At 32.9% G+C, this 14078-nt stretch overlaps 1 protein-coding gene across 4 annotated transcripts in view; it reads left to right on the forward strand.

The window, feature by feature from the left end:
- ALKBH8 (alkB homolog 8, tRNA methyltransferase) overlaps positions 1-14078 on the forward strand; it is a 115236-nt gene that overhangs the window by 17681 nt on the left and 83477 nt on the right. For all 4 annotated transcript variants that reach the window (XM_077113079.1, XM_077113078.1, XM_077113077.1 and 1 more), the window contains exon 7: positions 564-634. In XM_077113079.1, the coding sequence (XP_076969194.1) occupies positions 564-634 (71 nt within the window). The remainder of the gene's footprint in view (positions 1-563; positions 635-14078) is intronic.

A 14078-nucleotide genomic window follows, 5' to 3' on the forward strand; every position in this document is an offset into this window, starting at 1 on the left:
TAATTCTAGGGTGATGTTAGTGAAAAATCTTTAGGTTATTGATTTCTTGCATTTGTTAGCAGCAACTTCATTTGGTATTTATAGTAATCAAATGGTTTTACAGGTTTATTAATGGCAGGAGTTGTGAGGTTTTATTTTTTGCTTCTCTTCATTTATCATATTGTATTATATTTACTTATTATCTGCCTCTCATTTAGTCTTTTAGCTCTTTGAGGACAGGGACAGTATCTTACTTTGTTATTTATCTTCCACACCCTCCTCTTGGGATACTGTTGGCGAAGTGTCCTGGTTAAGTAGTGGCTCTCAAGGCTTGATTTTAGAATCCTGTTGCAATGGCACTTTAACTTGAAGTTAAGATATTTTTAGTTTAGATTTCCTTTAATTTACTTTATTAAAGGTGTTAATTTAGGCGTATTCAGTGTTTCCTTATAACTGAAATTATAGTAACTTCCTGATTTCCAAATAATTTTTTCACCATAATAAGTTTGAAACTGTATTTAGAATTGTCTTAAATCTGCTAAATGAAACAGTCAAGTGACATGTTATTCTATTTTCCATTTCAGGAATTCCTGCCCATATTGACACACATTCTGCTTTTGAGGATGAGATCATTTCTCTCAGTTTGGGAGCAGAGGTAACTATTTTTTTTTTTAGCTATAAACATATGCTGTTCCTTATAAAATTTCTTTTTCATAGGCTTTTCTACATTTCTTTATTAAAATGAATTAAGATTTAAAATGAAATGATCTAAGGATATAGTATTATCAACACTTTCATTTCTCACAGAGCATGAAATGATCACAGCCTCTCCTTTTATATGTCCAGAGATTCATCTGTCAGCTGATCAGATGCCAGGAAAACACCTTTGATTTAAATTTTTATGCATTTCACTTCTAGCAGTAAATAAAATCCAGACTTCTCTTGGGTGCATTTGAGTCAACTTTTGATTTTATTGATGCAACATCGCCATCTAGTGGAAAAAGGCCATAGAAAAAACCTAAAAGTGTATCAGGTATTTTTATAATTATTCCACATAGATTATGATTCAATTCCTTCAAAAACTCTGAGCAGTAACATCCCCATTTTTATAGTGAGGAATTAGAGGCTCATGTTTTTTCATTGATTTGCTGCTATTGCTCTTTGAGCTGTTAGAGCAGATAAAAAGCGTGATTTAAAGTATGCCATGCAAACCACAGACAGAAGTTTAGATAGAATTCAGAATTTTAAATCTAGAAGGATGTTAAAATATGAAACCGTTTAATCTAACTAGAGATTATGTCAAAATTTGATCTTGTTCCTGGAGGCAAATCCAATTTTTTTTTTCCTGTTCAGTATTTGTAAGGTTCCCATCATTAGGTCTTCAGTGCTTTTGCTGGCTTATGTGCTTATTTGATATTATGACCAGATATTGTTTGCTTGATATGTGAAAATCAACTTATTAGCTATACCTATGGATTCTTTTTTAAAAAATATTTAATATTTAAATAATATTAATTTTTTTGATACATCTTTGCACACATACAGTCCATGCGTGGTGTATAGTCAGTGGCTCACAGTATCATTACATAGTTGGATATTCATCACCATGATCATTTTTTAGAACGTTAATGTCACTCCAGAAAAAGAAATACAAAGAAAAAAGAAAAAATTCATACTACCTTCTCATTGACCACTAGTATTTCCATCTACCCAATTTATTTTACCCCTTATCCTTCCTATTATTTATTTATTTTTGTACATATTTTTTTTTACTCATCTGTCCATATCTTGGATAAGAGGAGCATCAGACAATAGGCTTACACAATCACACAGTCATATAATGTTAAAGTTCTATTTTTATATACTCATCTTTAAGAATCAAGTCTACTGAACAGAACTCAGCAGTTTCAGGTACTTCCCTCCAGCCACTCCAATACATCATAAACTAAAAAGGGATATTTATATAATGCGTAAGAATAACCACAACTATGGATTTCTTTTTTTTTTTGAGTTGGGGGTATGCATGGTCTGGGAATCAAACCTGGGTCTCCTGCATGGAAGGCGAACGTTCTACCACTGAACCACCCGTGGACCCTGTATTCTTAATAGATGCTTTCAACAATGAGGAGATGGAGGAAAAGGAAAAAGCCCTTCTCTGGTTTATTTTTATCTCTTATCATGGCTTGCAGCATTAGGGAAGTGATAAAGAACATCCCTGTCTTTTCTTCCTAATTTGGTAACCAGTTGAAAAAGGAGGTAAAGGATAAATAGAGATTGTAGTGTCAGCTTTGCTGTTGATAAAACTGGTGGAAGAACATAGCCTTAGTTCTGTAGCCAAGTGGACTTGTTAATACTCCACCTCTGAATTAGAGACATATCGACCTTGTCACTGGCAGAGCTGGACAATTGGATACTTCCTGCACAGAGACAGTGCCTATCCCTATAACATCGAGACACTGAGGAGCATGTATTAGATCCTACAAATCAACTGGATCTGAAAAAGAGAGAGGAAAGGGCTGAACCCATTATTAGATCCTACAAATCAACTGGATCTGAAAAAGAGAGAGGAAAGGGCTGAACCAATAAAGCTTTTCCACACTAATCATGTAGATAAGACTTTCTTCTTTTCTAGTGAGTTATAAGTGAAGGGATGGAGAAAGAATAAGAGTATTCTTCCTATAATTTCACTCCTAGGGAAATTCCCTCCCCTGTATGGAAATATGAAATAGGGGCTGAGTGTTTTCCTGACACCCTATAAGATTGTTACAGTTTTTAATCAAAGGTTGTGAAGAAGGAAGAATTTGCCCTTTAATTAAATTAAAAATCTGCCACATTAGCGGCATATGAATTTCAGTTGCCAATTTGAATGATTAAGTTTTAGGTTAAAGCTTTCTTTATAATAGCTGGGGAGCATGTATGTGGTAAGTTTATGACAAGAAAAGTAGATTTTTTCTTAAAAGATGGATTTGGAGAGCAAGGAAACTTTTTTTGTGATTTTGTAAAAGATATTTAGTTTAATGAACATTTCAGTTTGTAATGTTATTTGAAAGTTGATAATATTTGAGCCCTTAACTTCACCTGTAAAATGGGATTAATAATATTTCTTGCCTGACTGAAAGAACGTGATGCGGATAAAATGAGTTAATGTATATAAAAATGTTTTTCGTACTTAAAATAGTGCAAAGATATAAAGGCTTGTTAAGGCATTTTTCTAGTGCTTCTTACTTGAAGTGATCACTTCTGTAACAAGGAGAACTCATGTTTCCATGGCCTAGAAGTAGAATTTCAAGTGTTCACCAGCAGGAAGGCTGTCATCTTTTCTTCTTGTAGTTACCCAGTTGTACCTTGTGCTATTCTGTTAGTTTTTGGTGCTGTGTAATTACTTGAATTCCTTCTGAGCTCCTGCCCCAGACCTAGAATTTGTATACCATACTTTTGTCCATTTTTCTTTATTTTCTCATCCTGACATTTATTTGTTTTAAGAGTTTTTTATAGTTCCTCTACCAAATTTGATGTTAATTGCAAGAGTTTGTCAGTGGCAGCACTGTTTCTTTTTTATTTTGTTTGTGTCTCCTGGGCCAAAATCTTTGAGAACATAATTAACCCTTTACTTTCTTCCCTGTAGCCAATCTGCTTTTATCACCTCTGGCCTAGATTTCTGCCATAGTATTCTTATGGGTCCCTAGGCTTTGTTCTCTAGTCCCTAGACTCTAGTCTCTTCCCACTTTTGTATACTTTATGTATATTATCGGACTGATCTTTTTTTCTAAAGTCCTAATTGTAAAAAACATTAGTCAGGTGGTCTTTGCATTAAACCTAGGTAGCCTTAACTTGTTAAGTGGAATTAGACAAATTAGTTAACTTCACAGTCCTCTACTTTTGCATCTCTTAAATGTAGTCTGTAAATGTGGTTAACCTGTTTTGTGGAAAAGACAAGTGAGGTGATAGATGTGGAAATGCTTTGAAAAGTATATTGCTTTATATAAAAACAAGCTACAGAACTATTACCTCTAGAATAAAATGCAGTTTTCTCTGCTTATAAAGTTCGGCATAGCCTTTACATGCCTGCATGACTTAATTTCTGATTTTCCTTATAAACATCTCATGCTATTATGATAAAATGAAAAAGAGCAGTGGAGGTTGCTTTGGTATAGTAAATGAAGAGAAACAACCAAAAAAAACATGGACTGGAGAACCAAAAAGGTCTGTGCTTGGATTCAACTATATCGCTAATTACTATGGGCCCTGAGTCAAGTCATCACAAATATAAAATGGGGACATTCATTCATGCAAAATTATCTTTTGAAAGCATCTTATATGTCAGGCACAGTTCTAGGTTCTGGGAATATAGCATTAAACTATTGAAAAGGTTCTTGTTCTTTTAAAGCTTATATTTTGGGAGATTAGGTGAGGTAGACAAATAACCAAGAAAAAGATCAGATGGTGATAATACTTGATAGAGAATAAAAGTGGTTCAATGTGAGAAAGTGACTTTACCAGACTTGCATGTTGTTAGTATAAACAGCTGCAGAAAACCCAGTTGAAAGTTATTGAACAACCAAAACAATGTCTCATGTAAAAGAAGTTTCAAGGAAAGCCATTTCCAAAAGCTTTAATTTGCTGACTTAGCTTAGTGATTTCTTCAAGGAACGATGTTCTGTCTACCTCCTACTCCCATACCAGATTTCCTCAGTTCTCGGCTAGCCCTTCTCATGGTTGCAATATGGCTATTTCAGTTCCAGGTATCATAGTGGATGTGACAGTGTCCATTATTTTTCTTTTGAAGGGCCGCTTTGCCAGAAATCCCCAGATGACCTAGAATTGAATCTTTTCCTCATTCATAAATTGTTCACTTGCAAGGGGAATGAAATTAGCAAGAATAGTGAGAATAGCTTAGATCAGAGGTCGGCAACTATAGTCTCTAGGCCAAATTGAGCCCACCACTTGATTTTGTAAATAAAATTTTATTAAAACACAGCTAAACACATTTAAGTATTAATGGCTGCTTTCACATCACAGTGACAGAGTTGAATAGTTATGATAGAGACCGTTTTGCCTACGGAGCCTAAAATATTTATTACCTGACCATGTGTGGCAGAAAGCTTGTTTACTTCTGATTTATCAGAATTTACCCCTGAGTTAACATAGGCATGAAGTTGATACTTGAACAAAATCGGGGCTTGGCCAGCAAAAAAAGAAAGAAAAAAAAAAAAAAGGAGAAATGACCAGTAAAATGGGCTTACAATGGTGAAGAAGGAGGAGATTAGCAACTGAGTTAAGTTGAATATGTAAAACTAGGTGCTTATTTGCTTTTCCTTTTTTCTCCTGTAGGTTCATGGTTTAAAATGTAGGAGGCAGCAAGAGAGCTATGCTAGGAGTCAGGAGAACTAGGTCCTAATTGCTGTTTTGTCACTTAGTAATAATGAAATTTTGAGCAAGTCATTTAAGCTCTCTCAACTGCAGCTTTGTCAAATCCCAGGTATCATAACAACAGTATATTATAATTTCTTCTTCAAGTGATTATTTATGGGTTTTAATGAGCAATGAGAGGTAAAAGCACTTTGTTGGCATTGATGTGGGTATGTGGCTGCTCAAATGCTCCCCTACCTAAGGGCTAGTTTAGGGAAATACTCAACAAAGTGTAGGATACATCATCATAATTGAAGAATAATATACACCTTTGAAATCAAGCATGCTTTTGCTTTTTAGTACTCTTTTATCAAATGATTTATCCTGCTTTAAATTATAGCTTCCCTTTGCTGGCTAGGCATGTTTTTGAGAGATGCCCTTGACATAAACCTCCCTGTGATAATGAATTAGTATTGTTGTTGAGAAAATAATAAAATAATCAATTCAGCAAGTATCGTAAGACTTGCCCAGCTGAGTATGAAAATAACTATTTAATGTGCATATACTTAAAACCAAAACCAAACTTTTATTGTAAAAAAGAAAAAGTTAAGAATTATCTGGAAAAATGAAACTAAAAATTATGAAGATAGTTTGTTTCATCTTTTATTTAGAACATTTAAGATTATAACTCTACACTAATTTTTAGAACAAAGAATGAGTCACATGAACTTAGATTTGATATTATTTTTCTAATAAAAATGATACCATGACAAGAATTTCAGTTTGTTTAATATTTGCATTGCATTAGCTAATATTTATAGCATCCAGCAACCATTGAGAGACTGACCAAAGTGATTACCACAATGGGCAGAGATGCCTGGTAGTATTAAACAGAGAGAAACAAATGACAAATACGTATTTTATGAGAAGTCAGTTCATCTTTCTTATTGTGATGACTTTTGCCTAGGATGGTTGAATACTTGAGTAATGAAGATCCCATCTATTAAATGCCTACTATGGGGCTATAACTCTCATTATATTGCTTGCCCCCTCTCTGGCTTTTCCTTTCAGCAAATAACTGTTGAGATTGTCTTGATATCTTGTAATAGGATATTGAATAAAAAATTCCTCATGAAATAATCTTGAGCTGCCCAATTTCACTATTGTAGCTTCCCTGAGTTTTTTCACCTGGGTTTCTGTATAGCTTGTTCCAGAGATGTTTTTTCAAAAAATATTTTTATTGGGAAATTTTCACACACATACATCATTCTATACATGATATAAGATCAGTGGCTCACAATAGCATCACATAGTACCATAAGACTTGCTCAACTGAGTATCACCATAATTATTTTTTAGAACATTTGCATCACTCCAAAAAAGAAATAAAAAGGAAAAGCTCATACATCCCATACCCCTTGCCCCTCTCTCTCATTGACCACTATAGCATTTCCATCTACCCAAATTATTTTTCCCTTTGTCCCCCTTGTTACTTATTTTTTAATCCATATTTTTTGTCTCTAGCCTCAAATTCCTTGAAATATGTCCCACCTACAGCAGAGGGTTATAAAGCAAGTGAAGGTCCAGGCAGATGTGTCTCAGCCAGATGACCAAGTTAGATCACCTGAAGAGATACAGAAATTGAAAGAGTTGCTTAAAATTACTCAAAGAAATGAAAGACATCATGAAGGTTCTGGGAAGCATAAAGAAGAGATAGATACCGAACGACCAAGTTAAATTATCCGAGGGGAATCAGAATTCAGAGCAGCTAATTAAGGTTGTTCATGAGATGAAAGCTATCAAGAGGTTACTAGAGGAGCATAAAGAAGAATTGGAAAGAATAAATAGAAAAATATTAGGCATCATAGGGGTGAAAGATATTATAGGCCAAATTAAAAACATATTAGAGACTCACAATAGTAGATTTCAAGAGACACAAAAAAGAATAAGCAGATTAGAAGACACGATAAATGAACTTGAATGTTCAAAAGAATAAATGGCAAGAAAGATGGAAAAAATGCAAGTTGATTTTAGGGAAATGACAACCTGGAATATACAAATATAAGAATTCTTGGAGTTCCAGAGGGAGAAGAGAAAGTGATAGGAAGGCTAGTTGAAGATATAATGGGGGAAAATTCCTAACCCTTATAAGGGTTAGGAAATAAATAATTTCCTTATTTATTCCAAATAGAATAAATCTACATAGGCTCACTCTAAGGCATAAACTTATCAGAATGTCAGACTTTGAAGAGAAGCAAAAAGTCATGAAACAGCAAGAGAAAAGAGATTTATTACATACCAGGAAAACTATGTAAGACTGAACTCAGACTACTCAGTAGGCACCTACTGAGGCAAGAAGGCAACGGTATGATATATTTAAGATTCTGAATGAGAAAGACTTCCAGCCAGGAATTCTTTATCCTACCAAATTGTACTGCAAGATTGAGGGAGAGACTGAAATCTTCACTGATAGGCAAGAGCTGCAAGAATTGGCAAATGACAGGCCTGCCCTGCAAGAAATATTAAAGGGAGCTCTGTTGACTAAAAAAAGACTACAGAGAGAGGTCTGGAAAAGGTTATAGAATGGAAGAGTATTAGTAAAGTTACTTTAAAGAATAAAAAGTGAGACAGGGAAAAGAATGTATAGATTTATAAATAAGAACTAGATAAGACAGTAGACCTAAGAATTGTTTCTACAGTAGTAAATTTGTTAATGGACTAAACTCACTAATTTAAAAACACAGATTGACAGAATGGATTAAATTAGTCTATCTGTATGCTGCTCATAAGAGGTCTATCTTAGACCCAAGGATACAAACAGATTGAAAGTTTAAGGATGGAAGTAGATATACTGTGTAAGTTGTAACCAAAAGAAAGCACAATAGCTGTAGTAATATCAGATCAAATAGATTAAATGTTATGATATCATAATAGATAAGATTTTCATATATTAATTGTAAAAAACATTTGTATCTTTATAATTTTCTGAAATAAAAAACTTGAAAGCGTTCAGTAACATAGGTTATTACTGTAGCAAAGTTGATGTTTCCAATAACTTTCTACTTGATTTTTTGAAACGGTATATAGTTTCGATAGCTAATCAAATGGTATTTAAGTTAGGGTTTAATAAGTAGAATTCAAGAAATTCTGATATCTATATTTTTTTATTTTGTCATGGTTTGCCTTAGGTTTAGATGGTATATAAAATTTACTGTACAAACACAAGCTTTATGATGATTATATTTTATTTAATATACCTATGGATAAGTTAGCCAAGATATCCATTTTTGGTGGTTCAGATTTTCATATATTAATTGTGAAAACATTTGTATTTTCATGTTTTCCAGAAATCCAAAATTTGAGACTGACTGTTCAGTAACATAAATCATTATTGTAGCAAATTTGATGTTTGTAATGACTTTCTACTTGATATTTTGAGAAGCTTCACAGTTTTGAAAGTTAATCAAATGGTATTTAAGTTAGCACTTAATATTTAGAATTTAAGAAATATTGATATCTGTATTTATAGATATAGGATAAAATGCTGGACCCAAGAATTGTTTTATAATAATAATTTTGAATCTTAGAGGACTAACCTCACTAATTAAAAGATGCAGATTGACAGAATGGATTAAATAATATGGTCTAACTATATACTTTTCACAAGAGATTTATTTTAGACCCAATGGTACAGACAGATTGAAAGTGAAAAGATAGAAATAGATGTTCTGTGTAAGGTGTAACCAAAAGTAAGCACAAGTAGGTACAGTAATATCAGGTAAGATTTGAAATGTTATGATACCATAAGAGAAGATTTTCATGTTATCTGCTAAAAACATTTGTATATTTATATATCCTTGAAATGAAAAATTGAAAATGTTCAGTAACAGATTACTATTGCAAAATTGATGTTTCTGATAACTTTCTACTTGATATTTTGAGAACATATTGTTTCGGTAAGTAATCAAATGGTATTTGATTTAGTGTTTAATATTTAGAATTTAAGAAATGCTGATACATGTATCTTTAGATTTTTTCCTTCTTTGTCTTAACTTTAAATTGGTTTATGTAACTTACTGTATACACACAGACTTTACAATGATTGTTTTGTTTGGAGTGCCAAAAAATGAAGTGTACAAATAAGAAGAAGGAGGAAAAAAAAGGAATGTTTCCCGCATCAGAAACCAGTTTCTTCTTCCCATTTTTATCTTAATTCCAAGCCTCATATTTTATTCATACTAAGAAACTTTGGAATATGCATGTTTTCAGAAGTTCTGTCAAATGAATTTTCTTTTCTGTATAGCTTTCTTTTCGTCTCTCATCCTTTAATGGTTTGTGATGTTTTTCATCAGTCTCAGTAGTGCTCTAGCATTAATAGGATAGTGATCTTTCATTCTAGTGGGTATATTTTTCTCCTGCATTTGTGCATATGTGTGTTTTATATCTACAGCCATGGTTACTTCTGTATGGCTTTGTATAACTGTAGATGTGGAAAACAGCAAAATTCTCACATGGGGTATTAGTTGATTATCCATCAACATGGCATTGGACAAAGTCTTCATATTTCTTCTTATTCAGTGTGTCTCTGACATTAAAAAAATTCTAGGGCTAGAAAGTAGATCTGTTACTTTATGCGCCAGAAATAAGTGAATAAATGTGTTGCCTTGTTTGATCATGCTAGTTTTTGTGTATTGAATTCTATTTTCACTTTTAAATATCTTCCCTAACTTATGTTCTGAAGATTTTTCAATTATTTTCTTATTTTTCAAGATCTCTTAGAAGCCAAAATTCCTTTTTGTGAAAGTTGGCTTTTCATGAGAATGAGACTCAATGTTGACAATTCTTGGAGGGTACTTTTTATCTTTCTATATGGAATAGGCTCTCCTTTATTTGTGCCCATACACTAAGGATACTGGCAAAGAGGCATACCTGTTTCACCCAGCAATCGCTAACAGTCTATTTCACAGTGTGGCATCATAAAATAGAGCATTCTGTTGTATTTGGGGTCTAATAGCCTTGGTTGCTGAGTCTTACATTTCCATTACAAATGCATTTACTCTGTAGCAAGAGAGCAGTATTATATCACTTTAGCTATGTTGTAGAGCAAGAATAAAATTTAGAATATCAAACGAGTTCAGAAACTATAGTAGAAACCCATTTAGATGATATAATTGGAAGCTGTGGTTGGTTGTTAATTGGAAAAAGTCACTTAAATTGGGGAATAATAATAAAAGGTACATGCATACTGCAAACGCTTTATTTTAACTTGTAGTAAACATATAAATTTTAACTTATAGTAAACATATAAATTTACTCACCAATATTTTGGTGTAGTGCTAAGGCCTTTCTTTATGTGAGGGTCTGCTTTGTCTTTTCAGTTTCCCTTTCTTTAAAGTAAAACAAAAGTCTGTAGACACTTATATAGTTTTTTTATTTTTATGTTTTTATTTCCAATAATTTATTGTTGAATTGTCCTGTCTGATACAGCAACTTATTTGCTCACTTTTACTGCGTTTTTCTCAACATTTAACTTAGTTTATATAGGAAAAAATGATCTTCTCTAACTCAATTTTCATTGGTTTATGGAATATATTTTTAACTAAACAGCTGTAACAGCAAGTTTTACCAGCACAGGGTTTGGGAACATAAACAATTGACTTGTTTTTATTTTTATTTTTTTAAAGCAGTTTCATTGGGATATAGTCACATACCACACAATCCATCCAATGTTACACTGAATGGCTTTTAATATAATCCCTACAGAGTTGTGCGTTCATCACCAAAATCAATTTTAGAAACATTTTCATTACTCCAAAAAGAAAAACCACATACATCTCTTAACAGTCACCTCTTAATCCCTCTATTCTTCTATAGCCATACACAACATTAATTTATTTCTGTCTCTATAGATTATTTCTATTTACATTTTATATAAATGGAATAATACAATGTGTTATCCTTTGTGTCTGATTTCATTTAGCATGATTTAAAAATATATATCATTTTTTAAGTAGAGAAGTTGGAGGTTTATCAAAAAGTTATAAAAAATACAACACTCCCATATACCCCCATTGTTGACATTTAGCATTGGTGTGGTTACTTTGTCATGACTGATGACAATATTAAAATATTACTGTTAACCATAGCCCATAGTTTGCATTAGGAATATTTTTCCTGTGTATTATCTTATTGTTAATCTTATAATAGTGATGTATATTTGTTCTAGTTAATGAAAGAACATTCTTATTTTTGTACTGTTAATCACAGTCATTGTCCACAACAAGGTTCACTGTGTTAATACAGTCCTATGTTTTATCCTCCAGCTTTCTTTTAGTGGCATACATGACCCTAAACTTCCCCTTTCGACCACATTCACATGCATAATTCAGGGCTATTTATTATGTTCACAATAAATGTGTTACCATCACCTCTATCCATTTCCAAATATTTACAATCAATCTAATAAAAAATTCTGCCCAAATTAAGTATCAGCTCCCCATTCTCTACTCATACTCTATTTCCTGGTGACCTATATTCTAGATTCTAGCCCTGTGAATTTACCTATTATGATTAGTTCATATTACTGAGATCATACAATATTTGTCCTTTTGTTTCTGGCTTATTTCACTCAACATAACATCCTCAAGGTTCATCCATGCTGTCACTTGTATCAGGATGTCATTCCTTTTTAGAGCAGAAAAATATTCCATCGCATGTATGTATCACATTCTATTTATCTGTTCATTAGTTGATGAACGCTTAGGTTCTTTCCATCTTTTGGCAGTTGTGAATAATGCCACTATAAACATTGGTGTGGAAATATCTGTTCACATTCCTGTTTTCAGTTCTTCTGGGTATATAAGCAGTAGTGGGATTTGCAGATCAGATAGCTATTCTGTACTGAGCTTCCTGAGCAAACATCAAACTGTCTACCACAGTGGCTGCATAATTTTACATTCCTACCAACAGTGAATGAGTATTCCTATTTCTCCAAATCCTTTCTAACACTTGTAGTTTTCTGTTTTTTAATAGTAGCTATTCTAGTTGTTGTGAAATGATATCTCATTGTAGTTTTGATTTGCATTTCCCTAATAACTAGTCATATTGATCCTGTTTTTTTCATGTGCTTTCAAGCCATTTCTATTTCCTCTTTAGAAAAATGTCTATTCAAATTTTTGCCTATTTTTTAATGAGCTGTTTGTCTTTTTATTGTTGAGTTGTAGGATTTCTTTATGTATTCTAATATCAAGTCCTTTAACAGATATGTGGTTTCTTTCATTGCTTGTGCTTTGTGTGTAAGGTCCAACAAACTGCTGCCTCTTGCTAGATTTTAAAGACGATTCCCTACATTTTCTTCTTGGAGTTTTATGGTACTGGCTCTTTTATTAACTCTTTGATCCACTTTGAGTTAATTTTTGAATAGGGTGTGAGATAGGGGTTCTTTTCCATTCTTTTGCATTTGGAAATCCTTTCTCCCATCACCATTTGTTGATGAGACTGTTCTGTTCTTTGGACTTGGGAGCCTTGCCAAAAATCAATTAACCATAGATCTAAGGGTCTGTTTCTGAACTCTCAGTTCAATTCCATGATCAGTGTATTTATCTTTAGTTCTGTACCCTTTACCCTTCCAAATATAATTGATAATTAGCATTTCCCTTTCTGTTTCTGCAAAGTAGGCTGTTGGAATTTTGATTGCATTAAATCTGTTTATCAATTTAGGTAGAATTGACATTTAGCCTTCCAGTCTATGAACATGGAATGTCCTTTAATTTGTTTAGGTCTTCTTTGATTTCTTTTAGCAGTGTTTTTTTTTTTAACTTTCTGAATATAGGTTATTTACATCCTTAGTTAAGTTTATTCCTAGATATTTCATTCTTTCAGTTGTTATTGTAAATGGAATTAAAAAAAATTTCTTCCTTGGATAGCTCCTTAGTAGTGTATAGAAACACTACTGATTTTTATGCGTTGATCTTGTTTGCTGTCACTTTGCTGAACTCGTTTATTAGCTCTAGTAGCTTTGCCATTTTTTTTTTTTTCTGGCACTTTCTAAAGATAGGATCGTGTCATCTGCAAATAGTGAAAGTTTTACTTCTTCCTTTCCAATGTGAATGCCTTTTAGTTCTTTCCTTGCCTAATTACTCTAGCTGGAACTTCTAGCAGAAGTGCAGTTAGGCCTTTGATTTTAGTCTTTTCTTCTTTTTTAATGTAGTGCTTATGTTATAAATTTCCCTATCAGCGCTGCTTTTGCTATGTCCTTTAAGTTTTGATCTCATTTTCATTCTGCTCTTGCAATTTATTCTTTGACCCATTGATTGTTTACGATTGTTGTTTAACCTCCATACATTTGTGAATTTTCCAGTTCTCTGCCTGTTATTGATTAAAGTGCTTTATATAATTTCAGTCTTTTAAAATTTATTGAGGCTTGTTTTGTGACCCAATATATGGTCCATCTTAGAGAATGATCCATGGGCACTTGAGAAGAACATATATCCCACTGTTTTGGGGTGCAGTGTCTTGTATATGTCAGTTAGGTGTAGTTCATTTACCATGCTATTTAAGTTCTGTTTCCTTATTGATCTTCTGTCTAGTTGTATTGAAGTCTATTACTGTATTACTGTAGAGACTTCTGTTTCTCCCTTCAGTTTTGTCAGTGTTTGCCTAATGTGCTTTAGGGCACCTAGGTTGGGTGCAGAGATATTTATGATTGTTACTTCTTCTTGGTGAATTTCCTCTTTTATTAATATATTATG

Source organism: Tamandua tetradactyla, chromosome 8 (genome assembly GCF_023851605.1).
Source record: "Tamandua tetradactyla isolate mTamTet1 chromosome 8, mTamTet1.pri, whole genome shotgun sequence".
NCBI lineage: Eukaryota > Metazoa > Chordata > Mammalia > Pilosa > Myrmecophagidae > Tamandua > Tamandua tetradactyla.